Raw genomic sequence first — 19,715 nt, 5'->3', positions numbered from 1 at the left:
CGCGCTCGCTCTCTCTCTCGCGCTCGCTCTCTCTCTCGCGCTCGCTCTCTCTCTCGCGCTCTCGCGCTCGCTCTCTCTCTCGCGCTCGCTCTCTCTCTCGCGCTCGCTCTCTCTCTCGCGCTCGATCTCTCTCTCGCGCTCGCTCTCTCTCTCGCGCTCTCTCTCTCTCTCGCGCTCTCTCTCTCTCTCGCGCTCTCTCTCTCTCGCGCTCTCTCTCTCTCGCGCTCTCTCGCGCTCTCTCTCTCGCGCTCTCTCTCGCGCGCTCTCTCTCGCGCTCTCTCTCGCGCTCTCTCTCTCGCGCTCTCTCTCTCGCTCTCTCTCTCGCGCTCGCTCTCTCTCTCGCGCGCGCTCGCCCTCGCCCTCTCGCGCTCGCCCTCTCGCGCTTGCCCTCTCTCTCTCGCGCTCGCCCTCTCGCGCTCGCCCTCTCTCTCTCGCGCTCGCCCTCTCGCGCTCGCCCTCTCTCTCTCGCGCGCTCGCCCTCTCTCCCTTCTTTCTTTTGCTTTACCTTTGTTCTCTTTCCACCTCTCCACCTCCTAGATCACAAGGCGGAACCAAAGCCCAAAGAAGCCAAGAGGAGAAAGAAGATGGCGTTTGGGAAAAAGCGTGAGTAATATGCCCAGCTCTCCTGCCCTGTAGGATTAGATTTCCATATAGCACCAAATTGATGCGCCCGTGGCTAAAACTAGTGGGATCCCGGCAGCAGACAGGACAAAGCAGCTCAATAAAGAGTTTTTATTCCAGCCGAAAGCCAGCAAGCACAGCACAAAACACAAATACACGGAATACAGGGGGAATCTTAGCTACCGAAGCGCCACTTCCGAACCTTTCTCGGGTTTCGCTCCCACTCCTGCGGGGGTAGGGACTGTCCCGACCTCTCTGGTGCAATACACGGCTGAACACTTTCACATTCTGCCGCTTAAAAGTCCTGCTCTCCGCTTCACCGGCGACTCACGGTCCTGCCGCACAGAAGCACTTTCATATCTCCCAGCCTCGTTCTCCGGTGTCTCCGGCACAGCCTCGGCGCGCTTAGCTCACCTCCTCGTCAGGATCAGACTGAGACCCGGGAACGCTGATCGGGTTCCCCAATTTCCATCTTCCCCTCTGCCATAGGAAAGCATGGTAGAGGGACTGGCGACCAGTCAGATCGCGGATTCAGCTCACGGACCAATCAGAAAGGGCTTGTGGAGGGAAATACAATCTGGCCAATGGGAGCAGCGCTCTACCAGAGGGGCTCGGCCACGGCTTCCCCCGGGCGGCAGGATATGTCCCGCTGAGCGGGCGCCGTCAGCCCATCTTCTCTGGACATGCGGGCTGCACACAGGGGTTTCTCAGCCCCGCGTGTCCCGGGACTGCGGTTCTGCTTTATAGTTACTGAGCACATTATTATACTTTATATCACATTAGCACAACAGGAATAAGAGTCGCCGTTACAGGGTATTAAGGGGTTACAGGTACATTTATAGCTGGGTAGTTCTGGGGTCTGGAGGGCAGGTGAGCCCCAGGGAAGGACGGACCGGAGCCAGGGACGGGGCTTCACCTTTATTATACTGGCCCCCGGGCCCCCGCCCGTGCCATGCCATCAATAAAAACAAAACAACGTGTCAAGATCGCAGTAAATGTTCTGTAATCCTAAAAACTACTGTAAACACGGAACCCTAATTTAACCCCCTGAGGGTTTGAGTCCCCCGATAATAAATCCACTTTGCTTCTCATTCTCAACATATCCAGTCCCCCTCCTAATTCCATGAGATCAGTCCCCCTCCTAATTCCATGAGATCAGTCCCCCTCCTAATTCCATGAGATCAGTCCCCCTCCTAATTCCATGAGACCAGTCCCCCTCCTAATTCCATGAGATCAGCCCCCCTCCTAATTCCATGAGACCAGTCCCCCTCCTAATTCCATGAGATCAGTCCCCCTCCTAATTCCATGAGATCAGTCCCCCTCCTAATTCCATGAGATCAGTCCCCCTCCTAATTCCATGAGATCAGTCCCCCTCCTAATTCCATGAGATCAGTCCCCTCCTAATTCCATGAGATCAGCCCCCCTCCTAATTCCATGAGACCAGTCCCCCTCCTAATTCCATGAGACCAGTCCCCCTCCTAATTCCATGAGACCAGTCCCCCTCCTAATTCCATGAGATCAGTCCCCCTCCTAATTCCATGAGACCAGTCCCCCTCCTAATTCCATGAGACCAGTCCCCCTCCTAATTCCATGAGATCAGCCCCCCTCCTAATTCCATGAGACCAGTCCCCCTCCTAATTCCATGAGACCAGTCCCCCTCCTAATTCCATGAGATCAGTCCCCCTCCTAATTCCATGAGATCAGCCCCCCTCCTAATTCCATGAGACCAGTCCCCCTCCTAATTCCATGAGATCAGCCCCCCTCCTAATTCCATGAGACCAGTCCCCCTCCTAATTCCATGAGACCAGCCCCCCTCCTAATTCCATGAGACCAGTCCCCCTCCTAATTCCATGAGATCAGTCCCCCTCCTAATTCCATGAGATCAGCCCCCCTCCTAATTCCATGAGACCAGTCCCCCTCCTAATTCCATGAGACCAGTCCCCCTCCTAATTCCATGAGACCAGTCCCCCTCCTAATTCCATGAGATCAGTCCCCCTCCTAATTCCATGAGATCAGCCCCCCTCCTAATTCCATGAGACCAGTCCCCCTCCTAATTCCATGAGATCAGCCCCCCTCCTAATTCCATGAGACCAGTCCCCCTCCTAATTCCATGAGACCAGCCCCCCTCCTAATTCCATGAGACCAGTCCCCCTCCTAATTCCATGAGACCAGTCCCCCTCCTAATTCCATGAGACCAGTCCCCCTCCTAATTCCATGAGATCAGTCCCCCTCCTAATTCCATGAGATCAGTCCCCCTCCTAATTCCATGAGATCAGTCCCCCTCCTAATTCCATGAGATCAGTCCCCCTCCTAATTCCATGAGATCAGTCCCCCTCCTAATTCCATGAGATCAGTCCCCCTCCTAATTCCATGAGATCAGTCCCCCTCCTAATTCCATGAGATCAGTCCCCCTCCTAATTCCATGAGATCAGTCCCCCTCCTAATTCCATGAGATCAGTCCCCCTCCTAATTCCATGAGATCAGTCCCCCTCCTAATTCCATGAGATCAGTCCCCCTCCTAATTCCATGAGATCAGTCCCCCTCCTAATTCCATGAGATCAGTCCCCCTCCTAATTCCATGAGATCAGTCCCCCTCCTAATTCCATGAGATCAGTCCCCCTCCTAATTCCATGAGACCAGTCCCCCTCCTAATTCCATGAGACCAGTCCCCCTCCTAATTCCATGAGATCAGCCCCCCTCCTAATTCCATGAGACCAGTCCCCCTCCTAATTCCATGAGACCAGTCCCCCTCCTAATTCCATGAGATCAGTCCCCCTCCTAATTCCATGAGATCAGCCCCCCTCCTAATTCCATGAGACCAGTCCCCCTCCTAATTCCATGAGATCAGCCCCCCTCCTAATTCCATGAGACCAGTCCCCCTCCTAATTCCATGAGACCAGCCCCCCTCCTAATTCCATGAGACCAGTCCCCCTCCTAATTCCATGAGATCAGTCCCCCTCCTAATTCCATGAGATCAGCCCCCCTCCTAATTCCATGAGACCAGTCCCCCTCCTAATTCCATGAGACCAGTCCCCCTCCTAATTCCATGAGACCAGTCCCCCTCCTAATTCCATGAGATCAGTCCCCCTCCTAATTCCATGAGATCAGCCCCCCTCCTAATTCCATGAGACCAGTCCCCCTCCTAATTCCATGAGATCAGCCCCCCTCCTAATTCCATGAGATCAGTCCCCCTCCTAATTCCATGAGATCAGTCCCCCTCCTAATTCCATGAGATCAGTCCCCCTCCTAATTCCATGAGATCAGTCCCCCTCCTAATTCCATGAGATCAGTCCCCCTCCTAATTCCATGAGATCAGTCCCCCTCCTAATTCCATGAGATCAGTCCCCCTCCTAATTCCATGAGATCAGTCCCCCTCCTAATTCCATGAGATCAGTCCCCCTCCTAATTCCATGAGATCAGTCCCCCTCCTAATTCCATGAGATCAGTCCCCCTCCTAATTCCATGAGATCAGTCCCCCTCCTAATTCCATGAGATCAGTCTCCCTCCTAATTCCATGAGATCAGTCCCCTCCTAATTCCATGAGATCAGTCTCCTCCTAATTCCATGAGATCAGTCCCCCTCCTAATTCCATGAGTTCAGTCCCCATGACATTCACGTCTGATTGTATTTGTTGACGAGTGGAGTGTTTGAACGCTCTCTGTCCTTGCTTCCCTCCTCCCTTACTTTTCCTATGGACACCTGTCACTCACCCTCACTCCGGTCTTCTCTGTATTCCAGGAAGGAAGTATGGTCAAGGAAAAAGACATGTCAAGAAGACCGTACCCGCCATCTCTAAGGAGGTGGCCTCTGGTCCAGACGAGAGTAAGAGAAACTGGGGGGATTCTGGGAACAGAGGGAGGGTAATTAGTCAATGACACAAAAGAGGAAGCCCACTGACCAATAATAAACCAGGGTTAACCCTTTCATTTCCAGAAGGGGGTCTGTACTGCTTAAGACAGTATTAAAATGGGGTCTAGTTTCACTGGGGGGACACCCCAAATATTCCTTTTATCTTCTGATTTTACTGTTTTTGATTGAGTAAAGGTGCAGATCTCTCCCCCCTCTACCTCCCACTTCTAAAAAAAAATAACCAATATCCTTGGTGACGTCCGTTCTGCCCTTTAACCTTTGCGATGACCACATGACGTAACTGGTAAGTCAAGGGCCTGCCACAGAGCCTATTAACATACTGGGTACGCCATGCCAATGGAATGGAGGGTCCGATCGAAGCGTACGTAGAGCCCCCTCCACTTCTGTTTCTGTGAGCTGTTTGGGGTCATGTGACCGCGGCTGAAGAGATCACATGACCCCAATTGGTTTTTGTTCATCTGTATCACAACGCGTCACAGGCCTGCGGTGTTTGCATGACGATCTCTGCGGTTTCTTCTCGCTTGTTCCGCCCTAGCACAGAGCTGCTGTCCGTGCAGGCTGCAGAGACTTATCAGGGGCAGTGTCTCCTCCTGGGACTCTCTGATAAGATTCTTTGAAGTCCAGTAATGTCACAAAGTGGGAGAGATTTAGCATCCACGTTAACCTCAGTATTGTGCTCCTTTTAGAGGAATACAATATACAGTTTAACGTTCCACCAGCATAAAAAAGAGGTAACAACCAGCACTGGGGGAAATGTTTACCAAGTAAAATGGCAGAAGGAACTACACCTTCAAGTCAAAGCTAGAAATATATTAGCGCTGTAAGGAAGAAGTCCGATGCGCTGAAATAACCGCTTTTTCATTGTCTCCCAGTCATCGCGGTGCAGGTGCAGGTGAAGGGGGAAGAGCGGGATCTGTCCGAGCCTGAGGAATTGGAAAAACAGGGTCTGGGCAATGTGGTTAAAGAGGAGGAGAAGGAGGTGGTGGAGGAGAAGGAGGAAAACTGAAACGGTTCCTCGCTAGGCGCAAGACTGACCGTACTGATCATCATACTGCTGTGGGATTATGGGTCACAAAAGCCGTCGGACCTAAATTAGGACTTGAGTGCGCTAAGCACAAAGCAGGCAGAGATCCTATCTGTGTATCATGGCTGCAGAAGATCTATATAAAAAAGGGTCCTCAGTCTATGGGCTGGAGTCTATTTAATACAAGGACAGAGCAACATAAGCTGCAAAACACGTCGATTTAACAACGGGAAACTATCAACACTTCGGACAATATTTACCGAGCAGTGCCGTGCCATAAGACCTCTGCTGACCCATTCTGGTCTTCATTGGCAAGATGATGCATGTTGATGATGATTGGAATGAAGGAGCATCGATATTTTATTGCATCAATGTTTCGGCCCCTGCAGGGCCTTTATCCAGGATAACGGTCCCATTGGGAAACAAACATGATCACACTGGGGTTCTCGTGTAAATGTTATGCGGTGGCTAATTATTGTAACAAACCTGTCTGCAGGTTCTAGCTCAGGTTCTAGCTCATATGATCCTTCTCTTCTTGGCCAAGACACCTTCCCGTCAAGAATGGCTCCTATGGAGAAATGTCAGTGGACCATCAGTCCTTTATCAGGATTAGTAGCTGTGCCGTGATGCTACGTATTTGGGATGTAACTGCAGGTAGTTCTGCCGGTTCCATCTGTAGCCGGAATATAATACATTTGGACTTGGAAAAGCCTTTGTTTTATTTTTTAAACACAAGACTGTGTATATGTATATTTTGTGTAAGCTGGGTAGGAACACCATTCAAATGAACTCGAGACTCTATAAAGAAAACCAATCATGTACAAAGTGCTGAGAATAGAATAGATGCAGAGTGAATATTACATGATAACAGGACTGGGGGCCTGCATTGTACCGCATGAAATTAAAGGTGAAGTTCCACCTGGGACCAAAGGCAAGAAAAGATGGCAAGAATTGTAATAGGTTTAAAGTGCGACTGATGCCTATTAAAGCGATTCAGCACGTGCGAGTATTTGTTGAACATTTGATTGTTTTTTTTTTTACTTTGTCGTTACCCGTCTCTCACGCGGCCTCACATCATTACCCGTCTCTGACGCGGCCTCACATCATTACCCGTCTCTGACGCGGCCTCACATCATTACCCGTCTCTCACGCAGTGTCACATCATTACCCGTGTCTGACGCGGCCTCACATCATTACCCGTGTCTGACGCGGCCTCACATCATTACCCGTCTCTGACGCGGCCTCACATCATTACCCGTCTCTGACGCGGCCTCACATCATTACCCGTCTCTGACGCGGCCTCACATCATTACCCGTTTCTGACGCGGCCTCACATCATTACCCGTCTCTGACGCGGCCTCACAGCGTTACCCGTCTCTGGCGCAGACTCGCATAGTTATCCGTCTCTGACGCAACCTCGCAGTTACCCGTCTCTGACGCAACCTCGCACAGTTACCCGTCTCTGACGCAGCCTCACAGCGTTGCCCGTCTCTGGCGCAGCCTCACAGCGTTACCCGTCTCTGGCGCAGGCTCACAGCGTTACCCGTCTCTGGCGCAGACTCGCATAGTTACCCGTCTCTGACGCAGCCTCACAGCGTTACCGTCTCTGACGCAGCCTCACAGCGTTACCCGTCTCTGGCGCAGCCTCACAGCGTTACCCGTCTCTGACGCAGCCTCACAGCGTTGCCCGTCTCTGGCGCAGCCTCACAGCGTTGCCCGTCTCTGGCGCAGCCTCACAGCGTTGCCCGTCTCTGGCGCAGCCTCACAGCGTTGCCCGTCTGGCGCAGCCTCACAGCGTTGCCCGTCTCTGGCGCAGCCTCACAGCGTTGCCCGTCTCTGGCGCAGCCTCACAGCGTTGCCCGTCTCTGACGCAGCCTCACAGCGTTGCCCGTCTCTGACGCAGCCTCACAGCATTGCCCGTCTCTGACGCGGCCTCACATCATTACCCGTTTCTGACGCGGCCTCACATCATTACCCGTCTCTGACGCAGCCTCACAGCGTTACCCGTCTCTGGCGCAGCCTCACAGCGTTGCCCGTCTCTGGCGCAGCCTCACAGCGTTGCCCGTCTGACGCAGCCTCACAGCGTTGCCCGTCTCTGGCGCAGCCTCACAGCGTTACCCGTCTCTGGCGCAGCCTCACAGCGTTACCCGTCTCTGGCGCAGCCTCACAGCGTTACCCGTCTTTGGCGCAGACTCGCACTGTTACCCGTCTCTGGCGCAGCCTCACAGCGTTACCCGTCTCTGGCGCAGCCTCACAGTGTTGCCCGTCTCTGGCGCAGCCTCACAGCGTTACCCGTCTCTGGCGCAGCCTCACAGCGTTGCCCGTCTCTGGCGCAGCCTCACAGCGTTGCCCGTCTCTGGCGCAGCCTCACAGCGTTGCCCGTCTCTGGCGCAGCCTCACAGCGTTACCCGTCTCTGGCGCAGCCTCACAGCGTTACCCGTCTCTGGCGCAGCCTCACAGCGTTGCCCGTCTCTGGCGCAGCCTCACAGCGTTGCCCGTCTCTGGCGCAGCCTCACAGCGTTGCCCGTCTCTGGCGCAGCCTCACAGCGTTGCCCGTCTCTGGCGCAGCCTCACAGCGTTGCCCGTCTCTGACGCAGCCTCACAGCGTTGCCCGTCTCTGACGCAGCCTCACAGCGTTGCCCGTCTCTGACGCAGCCTCACAGCGTTGCCCGTCTCTGGCGCAGCCTCACAGCGTTGCCCGTCTCTGGCGCAGCCTCGCAGCGTTGCCCGTCTCTGGCGCAGCCTCGCAGCGTTGCCCGTCTCTGGCGCAGCCTCGCAGCGTTACCCGTCACGATGTTGGCGTCAAACATATTCATCCTCGTGGGAGAGATATGAACACACAGAATGTGCGAGTCAAAGCTCGTTTTGATGCATTGCGCTTGTTTTCTGTTTGTGTATGTAGCCAGGTCCCCTTCTTACCGCTGGGCTGGGTGAGGGTGGCGGCTGTGTGGTTGCTGCAGGGAGATTGTGGGCTGGCGAGCGGGTCGTTGTTGCTCCGCCGAGGGTGTCGCCATTTTGTTTGTGCGCGCGCATGCGCAGATAGTATCTAGAGTTGTACACCTGGCGCATGCACAGTATCAAGCCAGCAGTGGCCATTGCACCCACAGATCCACAAGGGAACTATAAGTCCCAGCAGCTTTAGGGGCGCGCACCACGTGGGGGAATACAGCCAATAGGGTTGCCAGGATCTCGGCAAAGAGAGATACATTTGGCGCGCGAGGTGGCAGTTGGGAGCAGGGTACAGAAGAGAGAGGTAGGGTCCTAGGTGCCAGTAGCCCTGGGACTAGGCCAGCTTTCCCTTGTAGGCCTCAGTTAGTCCCCGACATACAGTATGCACCTGCAGCTGTATAGGGAAGCCCATACTTTGGGACTGTCATGGGAGAGGGGGTTTGGCCAGGTATTAAAGGGGTTACACCCCATTTGGCCACCCCCTGCTCTTACCTGAGAGGCGAGGGGTTAACTGGAATGATGTCCAATACTGTAGTTATGCCCCTGCTTCAGCACCAACTGTGTATCCCCCTGTGAATATGTATTGTTCCCATTCCAGTGTCTGCACCAACCCATACACTGGGATCTATGCGGGAGGGAAAGGGTTAATGTTAATTCTGTGTTTATGGCCCTTTGTCCCTTTTCCCGCCTTTGCAGGCTCGATTTTGCAGTCTCTCCATAGGTCGCCATTACACCCCATGTAACCCTATGGAAATTCTGGCGATTTGAGCCTGATATCGTAGAAGACCTGCAGGTGGCGCTCGAGAGGAGGAGCGGCGGTTCCCCATTGAAAGTGAATGGAGTAATGCAGTTCAATGGGGATTCCTGGAAGCTGACCTCCGGAGACGAGCTGGCAGCCAGCCAGACCGCAAAACCGCAAGAGCGGAAACATTGTCAAAAAAGGGCTTTGATCGCTCAATTGGCGTGGGAACTAGGGCCTCGGTCAAGTTCACGGCCAATTGGCGTGGGAACTTCTGTTCTAGGGCACCTAGAAATAAAATTCCTTTTGCTCCTAGATGTTAGGAACCCCCTCACTTGACCCAACAGGGTCCGACAATTAATGGCGACGAGAAAGGGTTGCGCCGGCCAGGAGGGTCCTACCATTGACCGTAATGGCGGAGAAAGCCGCGTGGCTTTCAAACACTAAGTGTGAAACAAGGTAAACTGAAAACCCATAACTCCGGTTCCGTGGGGACCCGAGGGTTGGAATTTGGCAAGGATGTAGTCACTGCTCCGGCATGACTGCATGCCAATTTCCAGCCCTCTCCCCTCAACCGAACGGAGTAGGGTTAACTGTGAAAGTGTGTGTTTCCCATTGACTTCAATGGTAGCGGAGGTCCCATTGAATCCTATGGCCGCGCCGGCCCTATTGATTCTAATGGAAGAAAGCTGCGTGGCTTTGAAACGGCTAAGTCCAAATGTGTATAAAGTATAAACCTATATCTCCGGTTCTGTGAGTACCAGAGAGCTTGGATTTTAGTCGCATATAGTCACTGCTCCGGCATGACTGCATGGCCATTTCCAGCCCTTTCCGATCAACCAGACAGAGTATGGGCAAATGTGAAAATCGTGATTTCCCCATTGACTTCAATGGCGGAGTTGCTCCATTGAAAGCCTATAGCAGCGGAGCCCATTGATTTCAATGGAAGAGTGAAAGGCAATGATTTCTTTTAGCTTATAGCAGAGAATCCTGCATTAAAGTTAATAGGGGATTTTAACTTGTTTTTTGGATCTCCGGTTCTGGGGGTCATGGAAGGTTGATATTTGGCCACTATGGCAAGGGTCCTCCGGCATGAGGACCTGGCAAATTTCAGCCCGCTCAGACCCACAGAACGGATTATTTTAATGTGTAGATATTAAAGAATGTACTGTTTTGCAAGGCTGGTATAAAAGCCCGGGAAAGTTACTGGCTCTGCTTTATGTTAATGCTCAGGAGGGCGACCCTTTGTCTACAACAGCCCCCTGATCAGAGGTAAAACCAGTCTGATTGTATACAATAGGGCAGGGAAAAGCAGAGCTTGAGTGGTCTGTAAGTGTTGTAATTCACACCTACAGACAAAAAGGTTTCCTGACCAGATACAAGTCTGGTAGACTTTTAGGCACCCAATGTTAGGGTATGGGGCTGAAAGTCCATATAAACGAGTGTTAGCCCTATACCCAGTGTCTTTCGTGATGTCTTCATTTGAACCTGTATTGCTGAATGAATTGCCAATCCTGTACCTGATTGCTTCATTACCAAACCCCCCCAAAGTAAGTATCCATATTTTGTCTGTTATTTGTACCATCTTGTGTGTTCTCCTTCTTTAAGGAATAAACTATATTTATTATATCTAAGTCGTGTTCAATTCAACCCAGATATTTTGTGTATATTATAACCTATCACTAGCTACCGTGACAGGGACCCTTTTCCCTGTGTTGTGCAGTATCAGGGACACAGTGTCTACGCCACGTGGTGACGCGTAACTTGTGGTCTGAGATCAGACCACCTACGTTCAGAGACTATCTATGGTGGGACGCTCCTGCTGGAGGCCACCCCACGCGGAGGCGGACGGCATCATTGGAGCAGACTGACCGCTGTTGTTCAGATACACCTGGGGGCTGGAGCGCCCGGGAAGGTATCCGCATAAGTGCACCAACATTCACGTGGACAGCGCTGTCTCACACTTGGGGTTGGAAAGGCCATTGGGGTCGGGACACTGGTGACCCTGCACCCAAGTACTGGGCATATTCAGCGGGTTGGTATACATATGTCTATTGCTGTTCCTATTGTTGTCATTGTTTATTACCTCCCAGTAAATACTGTTCCCCAAACTCTGTGTGTATTACTGGGCATATTGTCTTGGGAGAGGGTTATCCTACTATGTGAGGATCCTTCTCAGCTGGAGGTGCTGTTTAGTAGATATACATATACCCCAGGCTCCCCAGTGGCAGAGGATCAGGCCTCCTGTTTGCCACACAGGTATAGCAGCACACGTAGTCGCTCTGACACGGGGGAAGGGGGCTACATGTAAAATGGAAGAAAGCGTTCCCTGCAATTCGATGGCAATTGTTACCCAGAAACGTTTACACCACTTCAGGCCCGGTGTATTTATGTGACACAAATACAAGAGATATATATATATATATATGCTGCCTTGTGATTGACACTCCCGAAATCGTGAGCTGAAACACATGGCGCCAAACTTGGAGCAAAGACCTTGATGCATCAATGCAAGATGAAAATGACGCAATTTGTGTATATTTTGCTCTCAATTCGCCTGGCTGTGCTGCCTCGCAGCTAGCGGTTACTTGTGGTAAAATGCAGGTTGTTCTTTTGCTTCTGGCAACTTTTGACATGACGTTGAGGGCATCGTTTCAATGATTGAAGATTCTTTTCCTAAGTTAAAGGAAAACGTCTTCGCAATTCGGTTACGAAATATAGTTTTCTAGAACGATGCGTAAAATTAAGATCTTTAGACTTGGAAATAATACAAAGTATAAAATTTAATTTATTTACAAAAAAAACACCCGCACAAATAGATGCCAAACCAGGGATATTTAATAAAGGGCAAAACCAATACGCATCTGTTTTTATATATCAAAAAGTGAATGGTAAAATATTGTTTCTGCTGTTCTTTCTGGTGCTTTGCTATAAATCCATAAAGCCTTCATTTAGTCAAAATCTGTTAAAAAAAAATATATATATATATATATATATGTATTATATATAATATTTATATATTTTTGATCACGTCTTCTGCTTTCCAATAGAGAAAAAAAAGCAAAAATGGAAGCTCAAGTATTGCTCCTGTAACTGCCAGGCCACTGCCATACCCAGTAAATTCAATACATAACACACGCCACCATGTTGGATCAAAATAGGCCCCAGCTTTTACTAACATGGAACAGTTAACATGAGTGGCTTGCCTGGGTGACCCATGTATGATGCCTGTGTGTGATGCATGTCTTTGACCATGTGACCTGCACTCGGTATGAAGACATTGTAAAGAGATCTGTTGTCCAGCTCTGTATTGCTATTTTAATAGCACCACACACGTATGCAGCGCTTTACAGGTTTGACAAACAGGAGTTTCCTGCGAGTACAATGTTTTAAATGCCTGGGCGAGTACCGGTAAGAATAAAAATCTACTTTCATCCCTGGATTCCAGTTACTGTGAAGCCTATTAGCGTTATCGAAAGTTATTTTCTACATGCGGGCTCCCTGATGCTAACTTAGTTTGTCAGGGAACATTACTAGGGCACCATTAGCTAATTAGGATAGTGTTATTATCCATGTCATGCTGCAGTTCAAGAGTCAACCGCAGATAGGGCTCACTGAGTCAGCTGTGGCTCAGGTGCTCACGGAGTATATGTCGGACTCTATGAAGACCTGCTAGGAACTGCGATCTGTGCTAGTCAGTGCTAGATGCCAGTGCAAGCAGCCTGTCTGTGCTAAGGTGAGGGCTATAAGTGTTATCTCTCTCCCTCCTCTCTCCCCCGTCCCTCTCTCTCCCCCGTCCCTCTCTCTCCCCCGCCCCTCTCTCTCCCTCGTCCCTCTCTCCCCCGTCCCTCTCTCCCCCTCGCCTCTCTCTCTCCCCGTCCCTCTCTTTCTCCCCCATCCCTCTCTCTCCCCCATCCCCCTCGCCCCTCTCTCCCCCATCCCTCCCTCTCCCCATCCCTCTCCCCCATCCCTCTCTCTCCCCCTCATCCCTCTCTACCGTCCCTCTCTCCCCCGTCCCACTCTCTCCCCATCCCACTCTTTCTCCCCTGTCCCACTCTCCCCCCGTCCCTCTCTCTCTCCCCCATCCCTCTCTCCCCCGTCCCTCTCTCCCCCGTCCCTCTCTCTCTCTCTCTCCCCCCGTCCCTCTCTCTATCCCCGTCCCTCTCTCTCTCTCCCCCGTCCCTCTCTCTCTCTCCCCTGTCCCTCTCTCTCTCTCCCCCGTCCCTCTCTCTCTCTCCCCATCCCCCTCTCTCTCCCCCCTGTCCCTCTCTCTCTCTCCCCCCTGTCCCTCTCTCTCTCCCCCGTCCCTCTCTCTCTCTCCCCCGTCCCTCTCTCTCTCCCCCGTCCCTCTCTCTCTCTCCCCCGTCCCTCTCTCTCTCTTTCTCTCCCCGTCCCTGTCTCTCTCTTTCTCCCCCCGTCCCTCTCTCTCTCCCCCGTCCCTCTCTCTCTCCCCCGTCCCTCTCTCTCTCTCTCCCCCCGTCCCTCTCTCTCTCCCCCCGTCCCTCTCTCTCCCCCCGTCCCTCTCTCTCTCTCCCCCCGTCCCTCTCTCTCCCCCCCCGTCCCTCTCTCTCCCCCCGTCCCTCTCTCTCCCCCCGTCCCTCTCTCCCCCATCCCTCTCTCTCTCCCCCATCCCTCTCTCTCCCCGTTTTTCAAGTGCTATTCAGCAAATAGCATCCTTGCCGTCTTGAGGGATCAGGACCCTGTGGAGAGTGGAAGCTGATCTGGGTAAGTGTACTGGTGCGATGCCAGGATTCTCCTGTAACCACCGTTTGTGTGAGTTTGTGCTTTACCTGGATATTGCATTGGGCCTAGCGGCGGATTTCCCAATAGGCCGGGCCTAGGGCGGGATACATCGGCGCTTGTCAGCCGCTCGTGTGCATGCGTGGCCAGCAACGTGACGTCACATGGCGTCGCATTGCCGTGGCAACAGGACGGCCTGACGTCAAATGACACTGGAGGAGGGTGACACCAGGTAAGTGCCTACGGGTGACATTTTTTAAAATCCGCCACTAATTGTGTCTTTTGACTCTGGTCAGAATAAACCTGTATTATTTACCTCTTGCATTCTGTCGGGTTTATGCGATTCCGGGTGTAAATTGTCCTGTTCTCCTGTGACAATGACATCACCTGAAAGCTCTTGTCGTGCTGATCTGTTTCTTGCTTTTCATTTTCTCATCACATTGTGTGTGTTCATCAGAGTCCATTTTAATTTCTCTTAGAGGAAAATGTTCAGCAAATATCTACAGAATTGAACAAGTGTGATGTTGGTAAATAAAGCAGCAAAAGGGACTTCAGACTGGTAAAAATAAAGGAAATATTACATTTTTATTGCGGGATTCCATTCATGCATTGGCTACTGTCCTGGATGGCAGCCATTTTGTTTTCTTACAGACAACACCAGGAATTTGGAAGACTTAAAATGGCAAATCTTGAGCGTTCCTGCTTCGGACAACCGCAGGTTCCAGAGAGAATTTATAAACGTTCAATGTTGTGACTTTAAATACAGAAAGTCATGCGATGCTGGGCTAACAATCCTATAATATGTATGCCGCAAGTACTACAGATAAAAATAATACCAGCAACACTAGCATGTTGTGACATAAAATACAGAATATATTATTCTACCTTACTGTAAACATCCTATGTACATCACTGTGTATAGTCAGTGCTATAAAACATGATCTCCTCCTACATTGTAATGCCACAATCCCTCCGAGGAAAGATACACTATACCTATTTTATGATGGTATTCTGATCTTCAAAGCTTCAGTTCCCCTTCTATTTATACTTCTATAAATGTACTTTTATTTATATCTTATGCAGAGGTTTCTTCCCCCTACTGTACGGCAGGATCTCTGGTTTCGCCGCTCTAGTCGTTTCCAAGCTCAGTTTTTTTTTTTCCTACCATTTTTTTTATAACTGTGCTTTTGATTCTTAAAATATGAGCCACAAACTGAAATCGAAGCCCTCTCCACTTTGTCCCATCACTGGACTTCAAAGAGACGAATCAGAGAAGATTAGGAGAAGACTGTTTCTCTGATGAGTCTCTTTGACATCTGCATGGAAAGGACCTCTGATAATGCTCCTCAACATGGAGAAACGTGTCCATGATTTCCAAGCCCTAGGAGCTGGCTGTATATGAAGGATGTCCTCACAATCCCACAGTGGACCTCTTCTTCTCGCCCATCACCCAGCTTTGGCTTTTCGGCTGGTGCTCTTGACCTTCTGTGACCTCTTTCTCTTGCTGCTCCTTGTATTCCCGGACTCCCACCCGGGGCAGGTCGAGAATGGAATCGCGTCTCGGACCTTCTTACCCTTGGCGATGGCGGGAGCTGCACAGGTTGCTCCCACCTTCAGATTCAGATTGTGGATCCACCTGAAATACCAAATCATGGGCAGTTAGATTGTAAGCTCCTTTGGCAACAACTCCCTTTACTCACAGACTTTGCGAGCATCAAAATGAACCAATGGCCATGAGACGTTCAATTGAGGTTTGGTGATTCGTGCATTTTGAAAGCAGCAAACCTGCTCATTTTTATGGGGAGCGGCTCAGTAAGTACAGACTAAACAATGACACTGAGTGCGAGTCGGGGGAGCCAGGCTCAATTCCCGGTGTCAACTCCTTGTGACCTTGGGCAAGCCACTTTATCTCCCTGTGCCTCAGGCACCAACAACAGATTGTAAGCTCTGCGGGGCAGGGACTGTCTGTAAAAATCCTATTTGCGGCGTACCGCGCACTGTACAGCAGGGCCCCGGGTATACAGCAAGTTCTGTCCCTTTTAGGTAACTACTACTATATTTTCCTTTAAAAAATGTTATTAATGGTAAGACGCTGAGATGACAGTATAAAGTGTGGGGAGGCGCCATCGATCTTTCACAAATTGATACAATGTAGTTAGCAGCAGAAAACCGAGGACAATTTGCCCAGACTGGTGGACCGGTATTCTCTCCTTTCATTGTTGTATACCTACTATCCCTGGCTGTGTGGACCGAGGCTTCCTGAGGCTGTCTCCCATTTTGGGGCAATTGTAAACTTTTAATTTATTGTCATATTTGTTTGTTAATAGCAGTGGAGTTCCGTGTCCCTTGGACATTTTAAGTTGTGTCCTATATGTTTCACATTATGTGTTTGTGTGCAACCTCTGGGTTTGGGGTTGCTTTAAATAAAGACTATTTGTGTTTGCTCAGTGCGCTTTCTGACTGTTCTTTCTTTGTTTTGGGAGCTTCCTGTAAAGGAGCTCACTTTCTTTTAGGGGGTGTAGAGTTCCTCTGGCAGGCGGCTGCAAGAGTTTTAAACCCATCAGTGCAACACTACTTTTAGGACAGCACCAGCCCGGAGCATTATCTGTCTATCTTTTCTTTCATTGTTGACCTGTTTCTCAGATGGTTATAATTATGGTGCACTCTATGCACCTAACTGATGATGCTTCTCTGGTAAGACCGCATGATGCCCATAGAGTGGAAGATAAATGGTGCAGTCAGATTTTGTACTCCCAATTGTAGTTGCAATTGCATCTAAATTTGGGCTTATTTAAGATGATGTATTTGTACTGTAAATACTATTGATCTACTAGAATAGTTCTTCCCAAACGGGCTCGCTAAGAAGTTTGCCGGAGCTCAGGAATCCAGCTGGTTCGTTGAGTTGAGGGGTGCAAGGAGGCGGTGGGCCCATTCGTTGTGTGGGAGGGGTTGCCAGACCATTGGAAGCAATTTGGGTCCCGACATACACGGTTATCTGGGCCCCTTCCAGAACCGGTCCTGATCCCCTCCTATCGGTGTTGCTGTTCTCAAACCTATCCATGTGGACTTGGCTGTAGGGATAGCCACTGAATTTGCAAATGCACCTAGTACAAGGGCACGGATGTTCACCTGGTATCCCAGAAACTTACTGGGGATCCCCAAGGTTTGGGGATCCAAATAAATAAGTCAGATGACCAACTGACGAGCTCAGCTGATGGTTGAGTACTGGGCAGAGGGACTTACCTATGGAGGGGAAGCAGGCGGCAGTCACACTGGAAGGCGTTATTGGACAGGTTTATGACTTCCAGCCCAGTGAAGTCCTTCATGTTGGGAAGGTTTTGCAATTTGTTGTTCTCCAGGTAAAGGCTTTTAATGTCACGTCCCAGCCCAGCAAAGCCACCGCTGGAAACCTGAAGACGGCAAATGTAATGTGAAAAATGCAAAGGTTTCATATTATTATTATTATTATATTAATATATATCAAATAAAAAGATCACGTGTGAGCACATTCACATGTCTTAGGCAGGTCTGCACTCTGCCTTTCACCATTATCACCCAGCATACAGTGCTTCCACTGCCGCAAGGGATTGTGGGAAATTCTATATATATTATACACACACACACACACACACACACACACACACACACACACACACACACACACACACACACACACACACACACACACACACACACACACACACACACACACACACACACACACACACACACACGTCAAAGTGGTTTAAAAAGTACTGGTACTGTGCTAGTTTTAAAGGAGCAATCCGTCCAAGGACCAGAGCAGTCCTGTCGGCTTGCAATATTTTGCTTACTTAAACCGGGGTTCCCCCGGAGTTGATCCATGGCACCCCGACCTCTGAGGTACCCCTCGATTCATGAACTAGAAAGGGGGGTCCCCCCAAAATACAGGGATATACCAAATAAGTTAAACAGAGGAATGATACGGCTCCCATATTTGTACTTTTTTCAAAGAAATAGGGAAAGTCTATTTTACCCGGAATACGAGGGCCGGGAGGCCGGGGGCCCCCAGACCAACTCAGAGAATCCCCTGGTTCAGCTAAGGTTAAAATAATCATTTCATTGGGGGGGGGGGGGGAGGGGATGGCTGCTTTAAAGGTGACCACATTTAAAATATGAATATTTGTGTAATTCGTGTATTCGCTGCCAGCTATGTGTTTTAGGAATGTGTGTACTTAATTCCCGTTCATTGTTGTGCTCGGCACAATTTTTTTTTTAATTTGTTCTCTCCCGTTCTGTTGTAAAAGCAATAAATTACTCAATATAACGAACCTGTGCCTGCTCCTATCTCTGTGAACGAGCAGCCAATCACAAGCATAAATAGGGCTGTTAGTGCGCTGCATTTTAAAAGTCTTAAAGGAGCAATTCATTAGTTTTTTTTTTAATGACACGTTTTTAACATAGGTTTGAATAGGGGGTCTCCGCAGCTGAAGCCCACCCCACAGACCCTGCTGCGTGTACACATTGCAGCGTGAGGACTCTCCGCCTGAAAGAACTTTCACACCTCACTGATCTGAGGCAGAGTAGTGTCATATAACAACATACAATGCGCACGCTGCCTTGGATAACTATGGCACCCTGAACAAACTGGACACAGAAACATACTTTATATATCAGCTGTCTATCGCAGCAAGACAACCTCCGGCCGCGCTCATACACGCCGCTTGCTTGTGAGAGTGCAAGCTCATACACGCCGCTTGCTTGTGAGAGTGCGAGCTCATACACGCCGCTTGCTTGTGAGAGTGCGAGCTCATACACTCCGCTTGCTTGTGAGAGTGCAAGCTCATACACGCCGCTTGCTTGTGAGAGTGCGAGCTCATACACTCCGCTTGCTTGTGAGAGTGCAAGCTCATACACGCCGCTTGCTTGTGAGAGTGCGAGCTCATACACGCCGCTTGCTTGTGAGAGTGCAAGCTCATACACTCCGCTTGCTTGTGAGAGTGCGAGCTCATACACTCCGCTTGCTTGTGAGAGTGCAAGCTCATACACGCCGCTTGCTTGTGAGAGTGCGAGCTGTTGCTGCAGTAAGTAGCACAAGCGATCCGTGCTCATAGTGTAGGAGGCGATGGGGGGGGGGGGGGCGTGGCCATGACGTCACGGTGCTAGTTCGTCGCAATTGGCTGAACCGCTCACGTGACGCGGCTGCCGCTTGAAAAGACACATTTCTTGCCTTTTCAGAACGCGGTCGCTCCGTCGTGCGTGTGCGCGCACTAGGAGCAGCCTCAAGGGGATCCTGCACTTTGTGCTCTGTGTGTGCAGGCCCCAACACACACACGCCATCGCACACAGTATAAGCTCAGCCTTAGAGATCCTACATTATCCTACTACAACAAACCCAGCTCTAAGTTGAACCCGTTGAACCCTCCCTGCCACAAGCTTTATGTATTCATTTAGTCCCCCCCAGTCTCCTCTACCACTAACCAACCCTAACCAACCCACCCAGTCTGACCTCCACCATGTTAACTGTTTTGCTGCTGACCTGATGTACACTGATGTACACCTCGTCTCCTTTTGTCCCTCTGCCCTCTTCCCGCTGCAGTCCCTATCAAGCATCCCTTGATTATGTTCTTCAATCCCTGCAGCTGGTGCAGAACGCCAGGTTGTTATCTAACCAGACCCGTCCTTGCCACATGATACCTGTTCTCCGTTCTCTGCACTGGCTGCCGGTAAAATGGTGAATTTATTTCCAGATTGGCTTGTTGACATACAAAGCCCGACATTCCCAGCTATCTG

At 50.6% G+C, this 19,715-nt stretch overlaps 2 protein-coding genes across 6 annotated transcripts in view; one reads left to right on the top strand and one right to left on the bottom strand.

Moving 5' to 3' along the window:
* L3MBTL2 (L3MBTL histone methyl-lysine binding protein 2) overlaps positions 1 to 6,552 on the top strand; it is a 46,455-nt gene extending 39,903 nt beyond the window's left edge. For both annotated transcript variants that reach the window (XM_075573872.1, XM_075573871.1), the window contains 3 exons: positions 538 to 603; positions 4,360 to 4,443; positions 5,364 to 6,552. In XM_075573872.1, the coding sequence (XP_075429987.1) occupies positions 538 to 603; positions 4,360 to 4,443; positions 5,364 to 5,497 (284 nt within the window). In that variant the 3' untranslated portion in view covers positions 5,498 to 6,552. The remainder of the gene's footprint in view (positions 1 to 537; positions 604 to 4,359; positions 4,444 to 5,363) is intronic.
* A 7,948-nt stretch (positions 6,553 to 14,500) lies between these two features.
* Positions 14,501 to 19,715, bottom strand: part of CHADL (chondroadherin like) — a 30,394-nt gene continuing 25,179 nt past the window's right edge. For all 4 annotated transcript variants that reach the window (XM_075573866.1, XM_075573867.1, XM_075573869.1 and 1 more), the window contains 2 exons: positions 17,187 to 17,353; positions 14,501 to 15,579 (listed from right to left, as the gene is read on the bottom strand). In XM_075573866.1, coding sequence (XP_075429981.1) covers positions 15,390 to 15,579; positions 17,187 to 17,353 — 357 coding nt within the window. In that variant the 3' untranslated portion in view covers positions 14,501 to 15,389. The remainder of the gene's footprint in view (positions 15,580 to 17,186; positions 17,354 to 19,715) is intronic.

The sequence above is a fragment of the Ascaphus truei genome, chromosome 17 (assembly GCF_040206685.1).
Source record: "Ascaphus truei isolate aAscTru1 chromosome 17, aAscTru1.hap1, whole genome shotgun sequence".
Taxonomy (NCBI): Eukaryota; Metazoa; Chordata; class Amphibia; order Anura; family Ascaphidae; genus Ascaphus; species Ascaphus truei.
This window is presented reverse-complemented; position numbering and strand designations above follow the sequence as displayed.